The 20,903-nt window shown below is 42.2% G+C and overlaps 1 protein-coding gene across 5 annotated transcripts in view; it reads left to right on the top strand.

Annotated features, from left to right (window-relative positions):
• LOC137323846 (diacylglycerol kinase beta-like) overlaps positions 1-20,371 on the top strand; it is a 479,766-nt gene extending 459,395 nt beyond the window's left edge. For 4 of the 5 annotated variants that reach the window (XM_067987851.1, XM_067987849.1, XM_067987847.1 and 1 more), the window contains 3 exons: positions 14,303-14,423; positions 14,643-14,703; positions 18,879-20,371. In XM_067987851.1, the coding sequence (XP_067843952.1) occupies positions 14,303-14,423; positions 14,643-14,703; positions 18,879-18,977 (281 nt within the window). In that variant the 3' untranslated portion in view covers positions 18,978-20,371. Of the gene's footprint in view, positions 1-14,302; positions 14,424-14,642; positions 14,704-18,878 lie in introns of those variants that run through there. The other variant, XR_010963457.1, reaches the window with a different exon arrangement.
• Positions 20,372-20,903: the final 532 nt, after the last annotated feature.

Here is a 20,903-nt window from a genome sequence, read left to right as displayed (position 1 = left end):
GAACTTCAGGACCAAATAAAACATTTCTTTACGACAGCTCATGAAATTGCATTGATATCAGTGTTGACGCTAATGCAAGTCGCACAAGTAAAAATTAGCCCGCTGATTGCAGTATTTTCCTTGAATCTTATGCAGTTTTTTTCATAAATTTGTAGCAATATCAAAATGAGCATTGTATCCTTCTGTGAAAGTCACTGTGCACAGCACTGAGACTCTCTAACACCATGAAAATAGCAAGAAACCCTAGAACTTTCACAGGAATGGTGAAAGAATTTAGCTCCACATTTCACACACATAATGTCATATTATGTAAAATAACAGATACCAGGAGTGACTTGAAAGTTCTAAACTAAGTCAGGTGATATGGTCCAGCCCTCTTGATCAGTTTGTAACTCACTTGCACACATACACTCATTTACATTGTGGATACATAGGCCCTGATTTTAAAGGGGACGTGGGTACAGTGCCGCTAGCGAGCAGGGAGTCTGGGGACGTGGAGACACGGCCGATCTTAATAACTGGGCCTCATTTCCATAAATTTCCTGGAGTCCTTGCCAGATCCACTACCTGGCCCAGGGGCTGGAGATGGGAACCCGTGGGAACAGTCCTCAGCGGTCAGTTTGGGGTTGGGGAGGGGGGCAACGGGGGCATGTGGATGCAATCTGGGGGAGCACGGGGCAAGGGAGGCCTTGCTTCTCCTGGCCCACAAGGAAACCTAAAATTACATTTTAAAACTTACCTGCCTGGGCCTCTTCTGGCCCATGACCTACCTCCCGGCAGGTCTGGCCTGATAGGGAAGTTGTCACTGCTCCCCTGCTCAGGCCTCCAACTAATATTACCCGATCTGCATATTTAAAGAAGCAGGTTAACATCAGGACATGGCAGGAAGGCAGCGGGATCAGAGGGGGTAAGTGACTGCCCCCCACCCCCAGCCTGGTTTCTGCCAGGCGGGGAGCATTAAAGTCAGGCTAATAATGTATTAATATACCTCTTGACAAACATGGCATTTATATCATAGAATCATACAACACAGTACGAGGCCAATGGGCCCGTCTTGCCTGTGCCAGCTCTTTGAAAGAGCTATCCAATTAATCCCATTCCCCTGCTCTTTCCCCATAGCCCTGCAAATTTCTCCTTTTCAATTATATACCCATTTGCCTCTTGAAAGTTACAATTGAATCTGCTTCCACCACCTTATCAGAGAGTGCATTGCAGATCATAACAACTCGCAGCGTAAAAAAAAAATTCTCCTTATATCCCCCCTTGCTTTTTTTGCCAATTATCTTAAATCTCTATCCTCTGGTTACCGGCCCTCCTGCCAATGGAAATAGTTTTTCCCCATCTCTCTAGAAGAAATTTGCAAGGCTATGGGGAAAGTGCGGGGGAGTGGGACTAATTGGATAGCTCTTTCAAAGAATTGGCGCAGATACGACGGGCCGAATGGCCTCCTTCTGTGCTGTATGATTTTAATTGTTAAAACCCCTCATAATTTTGAACAATTTTATTAAATCTCCCCTTAACCTTCTCTGCTCTAAGAAGAACAATTCCATTGGACCGTTAACTGTGGGATGGATATCAGTTGAGAAAAAAGTCAGGCTTGGCTAATGAATAACCCACCAACAGTGTCAAGGTTCAAAAAATAAAGGCCACTTGGAGAAGATACTAGAGGGTGACCTGCCCCCATGGAATCATAATCCAGCACACAGCCAATGCCTTCAGGATGGGAATCAAATTGGAGGGGAGGGGGTGGGGGCGGGGATAGAACTTGAATGGAAATAGGCAGTAGAGATCACAGAGTGAGACACACACAACCTTCTCAAACCTCCACTGTACACCAGAAAATTGGAAGCACTCAGCTACTACATTTCAGGAAGGGGCTCAAGCTTCGGTCATGAGGAAATCAAAAGAATGCAGCCCACTAGGCACCAGGTACTGAGACGCACTCAACATTCCTCATCCTGCCCCCTCCCACCTCCACTAATCGCAAGCCCGACATTAGCAGTAGTGTGGTAAAGAAGGCTGCAGAAAAAAACATTTAAAGAAGTGGGATTTTCTGGTGCCAGAGGCAGAAGCTGTCACCTTTCCTGCCCACTGGGAGCTGGGACTGTCAGCAGAGGCCAGCAAATGAGGTTTTAACTTGTTGGTCTTACCCAGCCTTGGAGGAAAAACAGTCGTGAATCATGATTTCAAAACAATTATCCACGTGTTGTTTTTCCTGTTGTTTACCAGTTTCTGGGCCCTTAGACAGTATTGTACAACAACTTCTCAAAGTGGCTCTGCAGCATATGCTGCTTTTAAGTTACTTGAGATCCATGCTATTGGCGCCGGCTCCTGGCATACAGGTCTCGCACAGCCAGCTACAATCCAGAAGCAAACTTGTTGCGATTTGCTAAGACTTTCTGGCAATGAACCCAAAGAAACTGTTAGCAAGCTGCTGACTGATCATTCTAGAGATAATCCCTCTATGTAGGTGCATATCCTAATATTTGGACTTTATTTTAACCAAAAGCAGTCTGAATTCTGCAAGTTTATGGACTTGACCAAATGAACCCAAAGAGGGTAAATTTGGACAGATTGGTTTACGACTCTGGTTTGGGTCTCTTTTCTAGTAATATTACTTTAATAATAATACTTTAACCTCTCCAAGAATGTATTCTGACTTTCGAATTTATGTATTCTACTTGTTTGATCATCCTTTACCAATATACTCACAGTAAAATTTTGATTGATTGATCTTGACTCCATTGCAATACTGCTATAAAAATCTAGGCTGTTCAGTGAGATTCCTATAATTGTACATTCTCTTCACCCTTTAACATCCTGTCGCCATAAAGCTCGTCATTTGTTCGTGTGGTTTCAATAAGGATGAGGTAGTTGGGTTTAAAGTATTTCCTAGTGTTAGTCTGTGCAATTCAAGTTATCCTTTGGCTTTTTCTCTTCTTTTACTCATAAACAGATGCAGTGTCCTTCTTCCCCTGTGATTGGCAAAAAAAGTTAAAATAAGACAAATTTGATTACTTTTGTATTCCTCATGGGTCATTTAGCTACATCATTAAATAAATTTAAAACAGAAATAGACAGTTTCCTAGAAGTAAAGGGAATTAGGGGTTACAGGGAGCGGGCAGGAAATTGGACATGAAGCTGAGTTCGGATCGGTCAAGGCCCTGTGGGTGGCGGAGCGGGCCCAGGGGCTGAGTGGCCGGGTCCTGTTCCTACTTCTTGTGTTCTTTAGATTTGAGGTTAGGATCAGATCAGCCATGATCTTATTGAATGGCGGAGCAGGCTCGAGGGGCCGATTGGTCTACTCCTGCTCCTATTTCTTATGTTCTTATATACGTTCGCTTGTCTCTGATCTGTGACATGCTATTTTCAGTGCCAATGACTTTAACTGAATGAAGAATCATAAAACACAAAGGTAGTCAGTCATCTGTGGAGGGGCGTTCCAGTTTGTGCTAAGTGATATAGATTTACTTTTTCCATGCACCTCCCACCCTTGCTGCCTCCACAACACATTTCCTTCTAAAGCCACCAGTGAACATGCTGAGTCAAATAAGGTGCAAATTACCACAAAGCCACATGTAACAAGGAGCTGTGAATTTTAGGAAGTGCCCTAAATAAAAGCTTACAGATGCAAACTACTTACCGAAAAGTTAATTTACAAAAAGACTAGCTAACAAGCCCCATCCTTCCTTTTATGCACAATTCATGAAGTACTTTGTAACAAACATCTGTGTCGAGACATGCCTAGAAAGTAAAAGAGGCTTTACTAAAATGGTAGGAATGAGGTTTAATGCTTTGTAATTTTCTGAAGTTCTGATAGCTCTCTGTTTGTTTAAAACAGGCTATGATGGTAACTTGTGTGAATCACCCACCAAGAGAGCAGCTTACCTCCCAGCCTGACAGAATCTAACCCAATCTCCAGGACTCTAGACGGGCTGACCATAAAACAGGGATAGAGGCAGGGGGAAAGAAAGAAGGACAAAATTGTGAAAAAAAACTTTAAAATAATCTGCAGAGGAAGATGAGAACATCTAGAGGTGCCCGCATCTACAATACTGGATCCAATTTTGTTTCCCTTACGTGGTGGTTGATATAGTGGCCTTGGAAAAGGTTCAGAGGAGAGCCACGAAAATGAATCCCAGCTTAGAGAACTTTAGTTACTCAGATAGGCTAAAAGAGCTGGGTCTATTTACTTTAGAGCAGCGTGGACTTAGAGACAACATGAAAGGGGTATATAAAAAATGAAAAGGTTAGACTGCCTGTCTATTGATAGATTATTTCAGTTTGACAGATTGGAGAGAACCAGGGGTCATGCATTTAAACTACGCAAGAGTTGGAATCGGCTAGATGTTAGGCGGTTCTTCAGTTCCCAAGGAGTAATGAACCTCTGGAATACATTGATGTGGAGATGCCAGTGATGGACTGGGGTGGACAAATGTAAGGAATCTGACAACACCAGGTTATAGTCCAACAATTTTATTTTAAAATCACAAGCTTTCGGAGACTATCTCCTTCGTCAGGTGAGTAGTGAATGAGAGGTTCTCAAATCGCATATCTTATATTAGACTGGGACACCATCACACCAATCAAAGGTGTCGTTGGTGTTCAGACAGGTTAGCCACGGAAAACAGTAGGTCCCAGTATACTGAATACACAATGTGTCAAATTATACAGACAGAGAGAAAGAGAGAGAGAGAGAGAGAGAATTTCCAGTTGTATTAAAAACAGATAACTTATTTTTCCCTGCTGGTGGGGTTACGTGTAGCGTGACATGAACCCAAGATCCCGGTTGAGGCCGTCCTCATGGGTGCGGAACTTGGCTATCAATTTCTGCTCGACGATTTTGCGTTGTCGTGTGTCTCGAAAGCCGCCTTGGAGAACGCTTACCCGAAGATCGGTGGCTGAATGTCCTTGACTGCTAAAGTGTTCCCCGACTGGGAGGGAACCCTCCTGTCTGGCGATTGTTGTGCGGTGTCCGTTCATCCGTTGTCGCAGTGTCTGCATGGTCTCGCCAATGTACCATGCTCCGGGGCATCCTTTCCTGCAACGTATGAGGTAGACAACGTTGGCCGAGTCACAGGAGTATGAACCATGTACCTGGTGGGTGGTGTCCTCTCGTGTGATGGTGGTATCTGTGTCGATGATCTGGCATATCTTGCAGAGGTTGCCGTGGCAGGGTTGTGTGGTGTCGTGGACGTTGTTCTCCTGAAAGCTGGGTAATTTGCTGCGAACGATGGTCTGTTTGAGGTTGGGTGGCTGTTTGAAGGCGAGTAGTGGAGGCGTGGGGATGGCCTTAGCGAGGTGTTCGTCGTCATCGATGACATGTTGAAGGCTGCGGAGAACATGGCGTAGTTTCTCCTCTGCGGGGAAGTACTGGACGACGAAGGGTACTCTGTTGGTTGCTTCCCGTGTTTGTCTTCTGAGGAGGTCTAAGCGATTCTTCGCTGTGGCCCGTCGGAACTGTCGATCGACAAGTCGAGCGTCATATTCCGTTCTTACGAGGGCGTCTTTCAGCGTCTGTAGGTGTCCATCGCGTTCCTCCTTGTTTGAGCAGATCCTGTGTATTCGTAGGGCCTGTCCATAGGGGATGGCCTCTTTGACGTGGTTAGGTTGGAAGCTGGAAAAGTGGAGCATCGTGAGGTTGTCCGTGGGATTGCGGTAGAGTGAGGTGCTGAGCTTGTGCAGTGTGCACTGTTGCCAGCTTGTGCAGTATGCACTGACTTTCTGCACTTCTTCAAAAGGGAGCTGGACTGTTCCTTGGCTGGGGCGGAGATCGCATTTTATAAAAGATGATCTCCTGGTCTGGTTTCTGATGGAGAGGAATTTTCCAGATTTTTTTCCTTCTTTGGCCCGGGGAGGGGCAGTTTCTCAGCATGATGCTCCAGGCATAATGAGTGTGGGGCAAGCTTGATGGACCAGATGATCTTTTCCTTCCTGTTATTTTCGTATGTTCATATGTAACAGCACACAGCCACTGAAATCATCCAAAGACTTGCCATCATGAGCCTCTCGAGGAGGAAGGAAGCCCTCCTACTGAGCTGATCCAATCATCAAGCAAAGAGATGTCTTAAGGGTCTTGACCATTAGCACAGTCGGAAAAGTAGGCCTCAAATTTCAGGCATCCGAAGACCGTGTTACCACCACCGATCTCCCAGAATGGCAGAAGAAAAAAAAACCTCTTCAATCTCTCTTATGTCCTAACCATGTGCCAGAAAACAGGCATCATCCATCATGAGGAGCCTAATTATGTTTCCCAGCATTACACTAGAAGCAGTAGCTGACTCCTGCACTACTGTGAAGCCCTCCCCACCCACTTTCCTCACAATCACCAGAAAATCAGGGAAAGCATACTCACCGACAACCTCAGCTAGTCTTCCAGCCACCCACACCAAAGAGAAAAAGAAATACTTTAACTTGTGCAGCATTTCATCGTCATTGAAATGTTTCAAAATACATCATACAAAACAATAATTTTTAAAATGCAGTGACTGTTGTTATGTAGGTAAACATGGAAGCGATTCTGTGCCAGCAATGTCCCAAAAATAATGACTAATTTATCTGCCTTTTTAATGTTGAGGCAGAAATTTTGTCCAGGACACTGGGAGTACTCCCAGCCCTTCTTTCAATAGTGTCATGAGATCTTTAATGGCCACCTGAACAGTAAGTTGGAGCTTACTTTAATGTTTCCTCCAACATTGCAGCACTCCCACAGTACTGCACCTATCTACCTCTCCTCCTTTAAGACCCTCCTTAAAACCTACCTCTTTGACCAAGCTTTTGGTCACCTGTCCTAATATCTCCTTATGTGGTTCGGTGTCAAATTTTGTTTGATATCGCTCCTGTGAAGCACTTTGGGACATTTTACTACGTTAAAGGCGCTATATAAATGCAAGTTGTTGTTGTTGCACTGGAAAGTCATCCGAAACTACACGCTTGAGTGCAGGTGTCTTGAACCAACAAACTTCTGATCCAGAAGGAACGACGCTACTGAGTGAATCAAGTTGATAACAGAACCAAAGTAGCTTTCAAGTAAAGAAGAAAGAAAGACTTACATTTATATAGCGCCTTTCATGACTTCAGGATGTTCCAAAGCACTTCTCAACCAATGAAGTATTTTGAAGTGTAGTCACTGTTGTAATGTAGGGAAACACAGTAGCCAATTTGTGCACAGCAAGGCCCCACAAGCAGCAATGAAATAGATGAGCAGGTAATTTGTTTTAGGTGTTGGTTAAGGGATAAATGTTGGCCAGGACACTGGGAGAACTCCCCTGCACTTCTTCGAATAGTGCTGTGGGATCTTTTACGTCCACCTTAGAGGACAGACGGGGCCTCGGTTTAATGTCTCATCCGAAAGGCGGCACCTCCGACAATGCAGCGCTCCCTCAGTACTGCACTGAAATGCCAGCCTAGATTTTGTGCACAAGTCTCTGGAGTGGGACTTGAACCCACAACCTTTAACTCAGAGGCGAGAGTGCTACCACTGAGCCACGGCTGACACTTTTCACTAATCTTGTACAAGCCTACCTTTTCATTCACCTTCCCCTGCTCCTCTCTCTCCCACTCCCTAAATCTCAGCTCACTTCCTGAGCCAGATCAGAAATACTGGCAGAGATTAGACGATTCAGGATTAAAGTAAATGTCAGGACAGAGTATAATATATTCAAATTTGCTGATGATACAAAACTAGGTGGGAAGGTAAGCTGTGAGGAGGTCGCATAGAGGCTGCAAAGGGATATAGACAGGTTAAGTGAGTGAGCAAGAAGGTGGCAGATGGAGTATAATGTGGGGAAATGTGAAATTATTCACTTTGGTAAGAAGAATAGAAAAGCAGAATATTTTTTAAAAGGTGAGAGATTAAGAAATGTTGGTATTCAGAGGGATTTGGGTGTCCATGTACATAAAACACAGAAAGTTAACATGCAGGTGTCCAGCAAGCAATTAGTATGTTTGCCTTTATTGCAAGGGGGTTAGAATACAAGAGTAAGGAAGTCTTGCTGCAATTGTACAGGGCTTTGGTGAGACAACACCTGGAGTACTGCTACAGTTTTGGTCTCCTTACCTAAGGAAGGATATACTTGCCTTAGAGGGGGTGCAACAAAGGTTGACTGGACTGATTCCAGGGATGAGAGGGTTGACCAATGAGGACAGATTGAGTAGAATGGGCCTAAATTCTCTCGAGTTTGAAACATATAAAATTCTTAGAGGGCTTGACAGGGTAGATAGTCATAGAGTCATAGTCATAGAGTTATACAGCACGGATAGAGGCCCTTCGGCCCATCGTGTCCGCGCCGGCCATCAAGCCCTGTCTACTCTAATCCCATATTCCAGCATTTGGTCCATAGCCTTGTATGCTATGGCATTTCAAGTGCTCATCCAAATGCTTCTTGAATGTTGTGAGGGTTCCTGCCTCCACAACCCTTTCAGGCAGTGAGTTCCAGACTCCAACCACCCTCTGGGTGAAAAAGTTCTTTCTCAAATCCCCTCTAAACCTCCCGCCTTTTACCTTGAATCTATGTCCCCTTGTTATAGAACCCTCAACGAAGGGAAAAAGCTCCTTAGTATCCATCCTATCTGTGCCCCTCATAATTTTGTACACCTCAATCATGTCCCCCCTCAGCCTCCTCTGCTCCAAGGAAAACAAACCCAATCTTCCCAGTCTCTCTTCATAGCTGAAGCGCTCCAGCCCTGGTAACATCCTGGTGAATATCCTCTGCACCCTCTCCAAAGCGATCACATCCTTCCTGTAGTGTGGCGACCAGAACTGCACACAGTACTCCAGCTGTGGCCTAACCAGTGTTTTATACAGCTCCATCATAAGTGTCTTAAAGGAGGGTGGAGAAATTTAGGGAGGGAATTCCAGAGCTTAGGGCTTAGGCAGCTGAAGGCATGACTGCCAACTTTGAAGGACAACTGTGCAGCAAGACAAGATATTAGGAGTAATTCACACTTCCAATGGGGAGTCTCATCCACCAGAAGTGTGTATCAGAAATTCAGGTGGTCGAGCACATGATTTTCTGTCCTCTTAAGTTAATGGTCAGGGAACTGTGTGCGAGCATGCGCCTGAATTTACGATATGTGCTTCCAACAGGCAAGGCTGGCTACCAAGAGCACAAAGTTGGAAAATTAACCTTCCCTAACCCATCGACTGCCCTGTGTTCATTTTGTTTTGCCAAAATACAGTTGCAGCAACCCAGGTCCTGATTTTTGTGAGCCCACTCTGTGTTGCATAAAATTATATTGCCCAACTTCAGCACATTAAGTTAACTGTTCCTAAAGAAAAACTGCTCTTGTGTGTTTAATGTTTTTTTCACTTCACTCTTCATTATGCCACCTCCAACGGCACTGCATCCTGTTTTTCATTCATGAATTCTTGGCAAGTATGACTATCAGCTGTTTGTACCCTAGGCAGAAGGTAGCTTGTTATGCCTTAGGTTATTACCACATATGGAATCAAGATTCTACAAGGTGCCAACAGAGTTACAAGGTTCCATTATGCATTTCTAGTAGACAGAATAAAAGCTGGCTTCATGGGGATTTTCACTGTATTTTAAAAGATATTTGCATTAAAATGTCTGCTGAGAGAGGGGAAAAAATCACAAGGATTATTTTAAGGGAGCTAGGTTAAAGTCTGTTCTTGAGAATCCATTACTGTAGTAAGTCTGAGACAGTTTGTAGAGATACTACCAAATCCCATTATCTCTATTTGGCACTGGTATGTTATGAATAAATTGGATATTAGCTATCTTGCTTATGTCTTTGCTTAGAAATGCTAAAAAAAAATGACCCACTGAATTTATCCAGTGAATAGGTACAGATCAGAAAGGATCCAGGTTCAATCCCCAATCTGTTAGCTGATCTCATCCTGGGCGTTGGGTAGTGGCAGTTACAATTGACCAGTGCCTTGGATTAAGAAGGGGAAAATCAACCAGAGCTTATGCTCCCAAATGAAATCCAATGACTCCCCTGCTGCTAGTGTACATCTATGGGCATTGGATGAGGGCAGGATCAGGCTCAGCTGTGATGGCTGAATAGCCTGCCAACACTCACTGTCAAGGCTCCCATGTGAGTAATGGCCATTTGGATGAAACACCAGAGTACAATTGGCACCCGTGGAACAATACCCACCAAGGAGTCAATGCCTCTGAGAGAAGAGGGGAGAAAATTGGCAAGAAGCAAAATAAACTAAAAGCAATGTTTTGTCAACTTTGTCCAAATCTAGCAAACACTTTTTTTTAAGTTCTGTATGCTGTGAGAAATCAAAATATTTGATAGGTTGTTCCCAAAGGAGCATATAAAATAGTTATTCGCTTCCTGACTAATGCTTTTGGCGTACCCTGAATGGGTACCTTGTTTAGATTCCCAAGTGTCTCTCTGATAATCTGTTTGCAACATCAGTCCAGATGGTTTTAACTTTAACCGCAAAATAAACTGCAGCACTCAACAAATTAAGAAAATATCATGAAAGAGCCTTGGTAACTGAAACGGCTAACCTGCCTCTATTCCATAGTGACACAATAACAGTCCATACCATTTCTGCCAATACATATTCTAAAATGCATTTAATCTAGGCTGGCACTTCGTTGGGTACTGAGGGAGTGCTACATTGTTTTTACTGCTCTATGCTCCCTTGATAACTCGCTGAATTTATCCAGTGAATAACTGAATAATACAGTTTGGGTAGTGGTACTACAATTCACTTCAATGCTCTGAATTAGGAACAAAGAAATCATTGCATAGAATTACATATAAATTACAGGACAGAAACAGGCCATTTGGCCCAACTGGTCCATGTTGGTGTTTATGCTCCACACAAGTCTCCTCCCATCCCTCTTCCTCTAGCCCTATTACCATAACCTTCTATTCCTTTCTCCCTCATCTGTTTATCTAGCTTCCCCATAAATGCAGGGAGTTCTTTCAATGTCCCAGCTATCTGTCACCATCTAAGAAAGTGCAGGTGCAAGCCTTTCCCTGTCACTCTTTGGCATAGCATGTTGGAGCAGTAGCATGCTGTACCACTGTATTATTGTGTTGTTAAATGGCAATATTAGATGGGTAACAAAGAGTACAGCTGTAACGAGAACAGGGATTCAAGTATTTGATCTTGTTTGTTGACACAAAAAAACCTTGAACAAATTAAACTAAGATACCAAAAAGTAACAGATTTCCAATTTAATGTCACATTCAAGCTCCCTGGTGGTTGTGTTGTTAAAGGCACCAACCTGTTTAGCACTAGACCACACAGACCTGAAAGTAACAGGTTCGTATACCCAGCCTGTGCTGCCTGAGTAACAATTGGGTTGCAACAATTGGCCTCAGTTCCACTGGCCTGAGGGGAATAATTAGCCGGTGTTCCCGCTCCTGATTTTTATGTGGTAACTTTAGCTGGAAAGCTTGTATCTCTGGACATTAAGTGGGAACAGGATCAGACATAGCTGTAATGCCTTCTTTAGTTGAATAGCCTAATGTCACTCAATGTTTAGGCTTACACATAAAATATATAACAGATACATATTTTGTTTTACATATTATAATATGTATAATAACACAATATAAATATGTGAGGTACTGAAGGACTCCTAATGACCTTGCAACCATATTCACTAAGGGTTGATACCTTAAGGAGAGGAGGAAGTTGGCAAAAAAAAAAATTAAACTGTGTTTAAACTCCTGTGCACAATGGACAGAGTTCTCGGCAACGACGCTTTCTAGGAGAGTCCAACAGATGTCAGATAACAGAACACTCCAAGTGACATTAAGAAACAGCTGAGTGCACTGGATACAGCATAGGCTATGGGCCCCAACAGCATCCCGGCTGTCGTACTGAAGCCTGAGAGGTGACCTACTAGAAGTCTTTAAAATTATGAAGGGGTTTGATGGGGTAGACGTAGAGAAGATGTTTCCACTTTTGGGGGAGTCCAAAACTAGAGATCATAAATATAAGATAGTCGCTATTAAAACAAATAAAGAATTCAGGAGAAACTTCTTTACTCGGAGAGTGGTGAGAATGTAGAACTCGCTACCATGTGGAGTGGTTGAGGCAAATAGCATAGATGCATTTAAGAGGAAGCTAGATAAGTTCACAAGGGAGAAAGGAATAGAAGGATATGTTAATAGGGTGAGATGGAGTATAGTGGAAGGAGGCTTATATGGAGCTTAAACTCTGGCATAGACCTATTGGGAGGAATGGCCTGTTTCTGTTCTGTAAAATTCTATGTAATTCTGTGTAAAATCCAAATTGTTAACCCAGTTGTACATTTTTGTAAATGAGAAATTGCAGCGTATTTTTCCTAGAACTTTAACGCAATTGACAATAGCATGGAATGTAGTTATCAGCATCTAACTTGTATTCCTTTTTATAGATAGGCAGATGATTTGCTGTTTCTTATTGAGATGGTACAACTCTGGTTCACGAGGACAGTTGAAGTAGATGAGCCAGAGAGCAGCTATTTTCTCAGAAAGTGCCTTTGTATCTGAATGCTTTTGCCATTGAACACAATAGTTTTTCCAAGATGAACTTTTTGTAAGTAGTTGCATTTCGACGGATCTTTTGGTATCTGACCTTGGCTTAAAGATAACTTTTCAATAAACACAGCATTCAGTAACTCCACCTTCTCCACAGAGGTTGGGATATGACTCTGTCCTTCACAATAGGATGGGCAAGATGTTGGAATCTTCGATTATCTTCCACCAATCCTGGGAATCCATCTGAGCCTCTCTACCTCTCTTTCCTCCTTTAAGACGCTCCTTAAAACCTACCTCTTTAGTCACCAGTCCTAATATCTCCTCATGTGACTCGTTGTCAAATTTTGTTTGATAACTCTCCTGTGAGATGTTTTACTATGTTAAAAGCGCTATATAAATGCAAGTTGTTGTTGTTGAGCTTCATACAGTTGGGAACTGAAACTTGTTGCTTTAGTGAGCAGATCACAGGGTATTTTCCTATTGGAATTTGATACAAAAATAGAGTTCCTTATCTTCTTGCTTTTCCCTATCTACCAAAACAGTTCTGCTTTTTGGCTGGCATTTCACTGAACCACGGCTGGGAGCCAGGGCCACTGCTTAGCTGCTTGAATAGAATGTGCCACTCTGCAGCACGTTCTATGATCTGCTAATGATCTGGTTCTTCTGACTGGAAGATGCCAGTTTGAGATTGCAGCTTCTGGTTAGAGACTGTTCTAACTAACAAAGTCATACACTCCAGCAATGTTACTTTCTAGCTAAAGCAAAATACTGCAGATGCTTGAAATCCAAAATAAAAACAGAAAATGCTGGAAACACTCAGCAGGTCAGGCAGCAACTGTGGAGAGAGAAACAGAGTTAACGTTTCATATTGATGACTTTTCATCAGAACTGAGTCATCGACGCTTGTTGGAGAGGGTATCTGAGGTTTGTACGAGGGAACTGCTGCCCCAATTATTGGCATTAGACCTATGTTAATTCCATTTCTCTCTCTCCACAGATGCTGCCTGACCTGCTGAGTGTTTTCCTCTCAGCATTTTCTGTTTTTCATAGAATCATACAGCACAGGAGGAGGCCATTCAGCCCATCGTGTCTGTGCCAGCTCTTTGAAAGAGCTATCCAATTAGTCCCACTCCCCTGCTTTTTCTCCATAGCCCTGTAAATTTCTCCTTTTCAGGTATATATCCAATTCCCTTTTGAAAATTACTATTGAACCTGCTTCCGCTACCTTTTCGGGCAGTGCATTCCAAATCATAATAACTCACTGCGTAAATAAATTTCTCCTTATTTCCCTCCTGGATTTTTTGCCATTTATCTTAAATCTGTGTCCTCTGGGTACCGACCCTCCTACCAGTGGAAACAGCTTCTGCCTATCTACCATATTTTTACTTTCTAGCTAGTCGCTACATGTTGGAGCCACAACAGCAATAATCCCAGCAAATTTTCATCCTTCACAACAGCATGGCTGATATCAGGAAATGTAGGAATGCAGGGGGATGAAATCGGAACTACGTCGATCCACTCATTATAACACTGCATTATGACACAAGTAGCACATTATTTTTATGCATCATTATTATCCACAGAACTAAATTGATGAACAAAACCTTGCGGATCAGTAAAAATATCCTGATTTGTATTTGAAGGTTTATATAATAGTTATGAAATTGCTTCAAACAGGGCAGTAGAGTGGAAGCTGCAGTTCCAAGGTCGTTTTTCAATCATATACGAAATAGTCATCATCATTGCTTTAGCACAGTGTGCGCATAACTGTGTGGGATTTCATTGTGACAGTCATTGACTTCAAAAAAAAAAGCTGAGTTTTCCTTTACTTTTGTTTCAGACCTTAGTGATCAGCTGCTTGAGGTTGTTGGTCTTGAAGGTGCCATGGAGATGGGGCAGATTTACACAGGACTGAAGAGTGCTGGAAAACGCCTAGCTCAGTGTTCCTGCGTCACCCTCAGGTAGTTATCCAAATATATCTGCTTGCTCATTACTTCCACATCAAATTGTTCAGATGAGCTGATACCGTTAGAGCTTTTACACAACCCTACGTTAACCTGCTCCACCCCCGCCCCCCACCTCACCATTGTTCTGGTTACTAGTCAACCATGAAAAATGAGCATCCCACAGAAAACTCCCCTTCTCTGAATACAAAGCTAACTGAATGTAATTATTTACAGAACAACCAAGCTGCTGCCTATGCAGATTGACGGTGAGCCCTGGATGCAGCCTCCTTGTACTGTAAGTGTGAATTCTCCCTATTTCTGTAGTTTTGTTATCGTGTGACATAATATAAGTACATCTACTTTCTCATAATTGCCAGCATTGCATCCTTTTTGTGTTACTTAACGTTTATTAAAAATGCCTCCAAAGAAATACCAAAACGAAAACCAGCTACATTTTAAAGTTTGAAAAAAGAATACTCTTGTATTGCTCTGAATGTTAACTGGCAATCATGAAATATCTTGAGTCAAAAAATGTCTTCTTCCATTTTCCACCAGTTTCTCATCTATAAGCGTCAGCTTAGCTTAATTGGCAGCGTACTTGCCACTGAGTCAAAATTGTAGGTTCAAGCCCCACTCCAGGACTTGACATAACCAAGGCTGACTCTTCAGTGCAATACTGAGGAAACGCTGCAGTCAGAGGAGCCATCTTACAGATGAGAGGTTAAACCATGGTTTGTCTGTTCAAATTGATGTAAAAAATTCCTGAGAATTATCCCTCAAGCAACACCACCTAAAAATAAATTAATTGGTCTTTCATCCCATTTGTTGTTTGTGGGATCTTGCTGTGCACAAGTTGCCTGCTGGGTTTGTCTACATAAGAATAGTGGTTATAATTAATTGGCTGTGAAACACTGTGGAACATTCTGAGGATGTGAAAGGCTTTATATAAATGCAAGCTCTTTTCTTCTTTCTTTCCTGCAAGTGTTAACTTCTTGCTGGGATATGATTCCATGATGGGGCTCCTGTAGGAGAGCTATAATTGGCCATAGCACCCCTGGGTTAAGGAGGAGAAAATCAGCCAGGGTTCCTGCTCCTGATCATTATCAACAATCCCTGTTTGGATCCTGGGTGAAGATAGGATCAGGCTTAGCTGTGATGCCCACTTTCCCCCATCCCCAAAGTTGTATAGTTTGCCAACATTCACTGTCAAGTGTCACACATGAGCGATGGCCACTTGGGTGAGGGCCATCAGTTTCCATGGAACAGTATAATGACTAAAAGTCAACACCTTTAGGAGGGGAGAAAATTAGTGATGGGGAAAATGTGTCAATAGTTCTCCACCTTAGCTAGCATGGACAATTTTACAGAATCCCAATGACTGCTCAGGAAGACCTTCCAATTTCCCAAGTCACAGATACTCAAAAGTACACAAAGACTTATAGACAGAGTTAAACCCACGTATCGCTGAGATGAAATCTAAGAACCTAGATCCTTGGGTCAGGAGAGCATCCTTAAAGGACAAGTTCCAAGCAAAAATAGCTGCATAATAGACTGCCAGCAGGCATTTAATGTGGTAGCTGTTGGAGTTCCTAAACTCAATAAAGACTTTGAAATGAATGGATGATCTAGCTTAATACAAACGGTTGCTCACCTTCGCAGTGCGGCTGCAACTTCTGCTATTCTCCTGATTACCGTAAAAATGATTGCAGGTGACCAATAACACACAACACTGGTCAGTGATCATCTGCATATGGGATTGGGGTAAGATCACATAGCTTAGAGAGAATACAGTTCCTGGAGGGACAACTTGTCACTCGTGCTCCCCTGATGAATGTTTGGGGCATCCTTTAGGGGAGATAAATCTCAACTTCGGTGGGACGCAAAATGCGTGGCAGTGGATCCACCCATTATACATCCCATCCAATTTCCTTTCCATTAACTACCTCTACGGAGGATAAATGTAATTAAAAATGAGCAACAGTGCATTGAAAATTTGAAATCCTGTATTGTCTGCAATATTTTGAGTAGTGATAGTCACTTTTCATCAAAGTTCATGGTTTCTGTCTTATACCAGCCAAAATGATTTTTTTTTGAACATTTTACTTTTTCTTTTACAAAGAAACTTGCCTAATTCTACATTTAATTCCCCCTTTTGGATTTCTCTCAACACACTACTCCTAGCAACCTGTTCCCAGCCTTCTGCCAAATCTGGGCTGGATCTGACCACTAAGACATGTGCAAGAGCAGCCCTGGAGTGTGGGGAAGCAGTTAACCATCTGCTCAATGCCTCACCTTGCTGGCACAGTCAAGGTCGGGAATTACCATGTGGGCAATCGTGGGCATTAACCCTTAACCCACCACTCCATGCACAGCACACTAGGGAGTTTGGCAATGCCGGCACAAAGTTTCATGTGACGGCAGCACATAATGGGAATGCAGGAGGGAGGTCAACAATGCCCAGTTCATGGCCCACACAATTTTCCATCAATTAAATTGATAACTGGAAGATCATGTGGGCCGTGAATCAGGCACTGAGTTCTGCGCCCAGAATTCCCAATATATGCTGATGTCATTTGAAGCTCTGCACCAAGAAAACTAAGTTGTAAAATTTGCCCCAGGACATTAACATGTTAGACCTTTCTACTTCCTTTTCATAACAATAATATAGTGAATATTAGGTGGAGTTACGGAAATATGAAAATCAGTTATTTTCTTATTTGTTGTTTCCTTTGAGAATAATCCATGCCTCCCCACACCCTCCCCCAAAATGGGAAAACTGTAAAGAAATGTATTTACTTTGTTGGAACAGAACTGCTCCAGTAATGCTGCAATGTTCTGTGCGGACTGTTTGCTTTTGCTCGAGCTTTTTATCATTAATGTTGCTCCAGTTGCCATAGGTCCCTCTCATCCTTTAATGTCATGAAACTTGCACATTTGCTTTTACCCCAGTACAAATCCAAACCCAGTTTGGAATGGAGGGGCTGGGATGAGATGAAAATGAGGAAGGAGTGTTTTCTGTATAAATTCTAATTAATGACTTTTTGTTAATTTGTTCATGGGATGTGGGCGATACAACAAAGGGAAGAACTCATTCACCTATATACAGAAAGGTATCTGTCTCTACACCAAAAGCATAGAAAATGTATATATCCATCAGACTGGTGGGATTGCTTTTAGTGAAGCTTTTCTTCAAAGAGAAATATATTAGTCATTAAATCTGCTGACAAAGGAGGTGTTGTTGTTGTAGAATGGCGGAGGACCACTAACTAGCTGAGGCTGAGTGCCAATTTCTGATGACTCCTCCTATCTCTCACCCCCACTTCCAGCTGTTCTGCCCCTGGCACCTTTCCATACAATCCAGGACATGCAGCGGCTGTGCAATCACCTCCTTCCACATCACTGTCCGAGGCCCCAAGCACTCTTTCCATGTGAGACAGCAATTTGTGTATACTTCCTTTAATCTTTAATACTGAACTCGCTGCTCAGGATGCAGTCTCCCCTACACTGGGGACACCAAACACAAATTAGATGACCGTTTTACTGAGCATCCCCATTCTGTCTGGAAGTGAGACCCTAACCTGCATGTGGCTTGCCACTTTAACAACCACCCCACCGCCCCCCACCCCCCCAACTCCAACCTCCTACAATGCTCAAGTGAAGCCCAATGCAAATTTCAAGAATAATATCTCATTTTCTAGTGGTCAGTCTGCAGCGCCTGGGTCTGAACATTGACTTTAGTAACTTTAGATCTTAGCTACACCCTCCATTTTCTTCACAGCGCTGAGTGCTGGTGATATGGGGAGGGGCTGTTTGGGAAGGGTAAGCATTTGGGTTGGAAACCCTTCATCACAGCAAGTGCTAGCAGAGCTCTGAGCCCATGTTGTGGATTCACTCTCTCTCTCTTCTCGGGATTAGCAGATCCATTGTATTTCACTTGCATTCTCTAATTTAATTTCATATCTGCCATATCTGCAGTTTTTTCCTGTTTTTTACGTGCTCCTGTTGTATTTGGATCTCTCGTGTGTCTTTTCATCTCCCACTGTTTGCATATTTTTCTGTCCTTTCCATATATTTGCATTACCTTATTGATGATCTTTTATCTGACCTGTTTTCTATTAAGCAGTCTGCTATTCCTAGAACTCCCTCTCTGTGACTGGTGTGCTAGTTGATCCCCTTCCCTCTCCTCCCCCTTTCTCTCTATTTCTCACCCTTAATCTCTCTACCTCCAATCTGATGCAGAGCATTTATTGCCCATCCCTCATTGCCCTTGAGAAGGTGGTGGTGAGCCGCCTTCTCGAACCGCTGCAGTCCGTGTGGTGAAGGTTCTCCCACAGTGCTGTTATGGCTCTCAGTCCATAAGTGGGGTTTTGTGTTTAACTCAATGCTTAGCCTGTTAAAAAGCAGAACATGAAAATAAAACACTACTTAACAATTGCTGAGGCTTGTCTGTTTCCTCATTTTATTTTCCAGATCAAAATTACACACAGAAACCAGGTACCCATGCTGTTGGGACCTCCTGCAAAGGCAAGTTTCCTTTTCTTGAAAAGGAGAAACCGCAGCAGAGATTAAACATGCAAGAAAAAGTTACAGCTGAAGATTATAATGTTACAAGGAAGCCCTCTGGACAAATCAATATTTTCTTTTTACTTTGGATTGTTTATTTTTACTCTACATTTGTAGCACAGAGTCATTGGACTCGATTACTGTTTAATAGCAACATGTGATTTGGACTTGAATGAAAATAACTTTGTACTATCTATTTTAAATGGACCTATGAAGTGACAATATAAATTCTCGGAGAATGAACTGAATCAGCAAATACTTGGGTGTATGTCAGACCAAGAAGTTTCCATATCCAAAGCTTTGTTCTCGTGTCTTCTTAGGAACAATCCAACGGGATCCTCAAAAGGTGGTGCAGTGCTTCATGTTGTGATCCAGATTCACCAGTGCTACAACAATAAAACAATCCACTTCAGCTGTCTCATTAAGACCATGCACATTGCCTATCAATATTCCATTCATTTCATGTAACCATCTTAGAACTGCAGGCAGTTCTGGGACAGCAAGAAGAGATTTGCATTTTGGGATTGTGCATAGTGCTAATGTTCTGAAACTGCAAGTTCTGTACCTTGCACCCTGATTGAACACCCCATAGTATCATGTCAAAACATGAAGATATCTAATGGCGAATCATTTCTTCTGCTGTGATATCATTGGCATAGCTATAGAAAGTTATGGTAAAATATAATGAGATGGCTATCTGCCAATATTCCTAATATTGGCAAAGACTGAGAAACCTATTAAGTAACATAGTTGTACCGACATTCAGAGGAAGCTGTGCTTAGAGGCCAGACCTGTGTGTGTGTGTGTGCATCATATACATGGTTGCAGAACATCATTGGTATTCAAGTTAAACCTATGCATCAGCACTGGTAGTGTTTACGTGTAGACTATCATCTTTGATGTAGTATATCAGTGGCAAAGGTAGGCTTGTGTGTTCTGTGTGTCCGTTTACAATCATCAGCCTTAACAATGTGTCTGGACATAAAAGGTGCAATAATTATTAAAAAAATAAATAGGTCTTAAATGGTAAAAGAAGCCAAATACATAGCACTTGTTTTTATATTCTTTGTGTTTGCAACATGTTAAAAGATCCATGAATAGAAATGCCACTAAACACACTACTAGTATGGTGAAAAGGTCCATATCTATTTTGAATGTACTGTAAAGCTGTTAGAAGATATTTACTTTTAGCTGTTTGGATAACTTAGAGTTTTCTTACCTGTATATTGTTATGAGTTTGAAAGTTGTGTAAAATAAAGCCTGCCTATGTAATGTTCTCCCTTGTCAATTGAATTGCTTTTGGCTGCTTGCATGGTATTGTGTAGATCGGTTGTGTACCATGTTTATATGTAACCTGAAATGGATATTGTTTTAGAACAAATAAAAGAAAAAGCAGCTGACTCTTGCTGAATGTCATTATTATATTCCTGGCATATAACAAAACTTTTGCATGTTACCTAAACTGTGTTGACTAATATTAGAGGGCAATAGAGCAAAAGATTATTTTTGTATTCCCTTTTGAAGTCATAGTGCTCACTGAACTGGCAATAAGTTCTGTCAAGTTACTTACAGGATTCCAATGGGATTGTAAAAGAAACATCATTTTCATAATTTCCTGAGAACACTACTAAATTGCTACTTTCCCTGAATCTTTAAGACTGTAACAATGCTCTAGCTTTAATTTTTGCGTCTTACAATGTAATACTGGCCAATATTTATTGATCAGTCTCCAAAGCCAAATCATATAATTGCATAATTATGGTCACTGTGCAACACGCTATAATGGAAAATATTTACCACTATTTCCAGAAAATTATTTTTTGCTTTGGTTTCCAGATAGCCTTAATCTGCAATATTTTTTTTTTAAAAGTTGAGTGCTTATAACCAGTCTTTCTGTCCTCCAGGCTTATTAACTCTCTTCCAGATATAGAA

This window comes from Heptranchias perlo, chromosome 7, assembly GCF_035084215.1.
Source record: "Heptranchias perlo isolate sHepPer1 chromosome 7, sHepPer1.hap1, whole genome shotgun sequence".
In the NCBI taxonomy this organism is placed as follows: domain Eukaryota; kingdom Metazoa; phylum Chordata; class Chondrichthyes; order Hexanchiformes; family Hexanchidae; genus Heptranchias; species Heptranchias perlo.
This window is presented reverse-complemented; position numbering and strand designations above follow the sequence as displayed.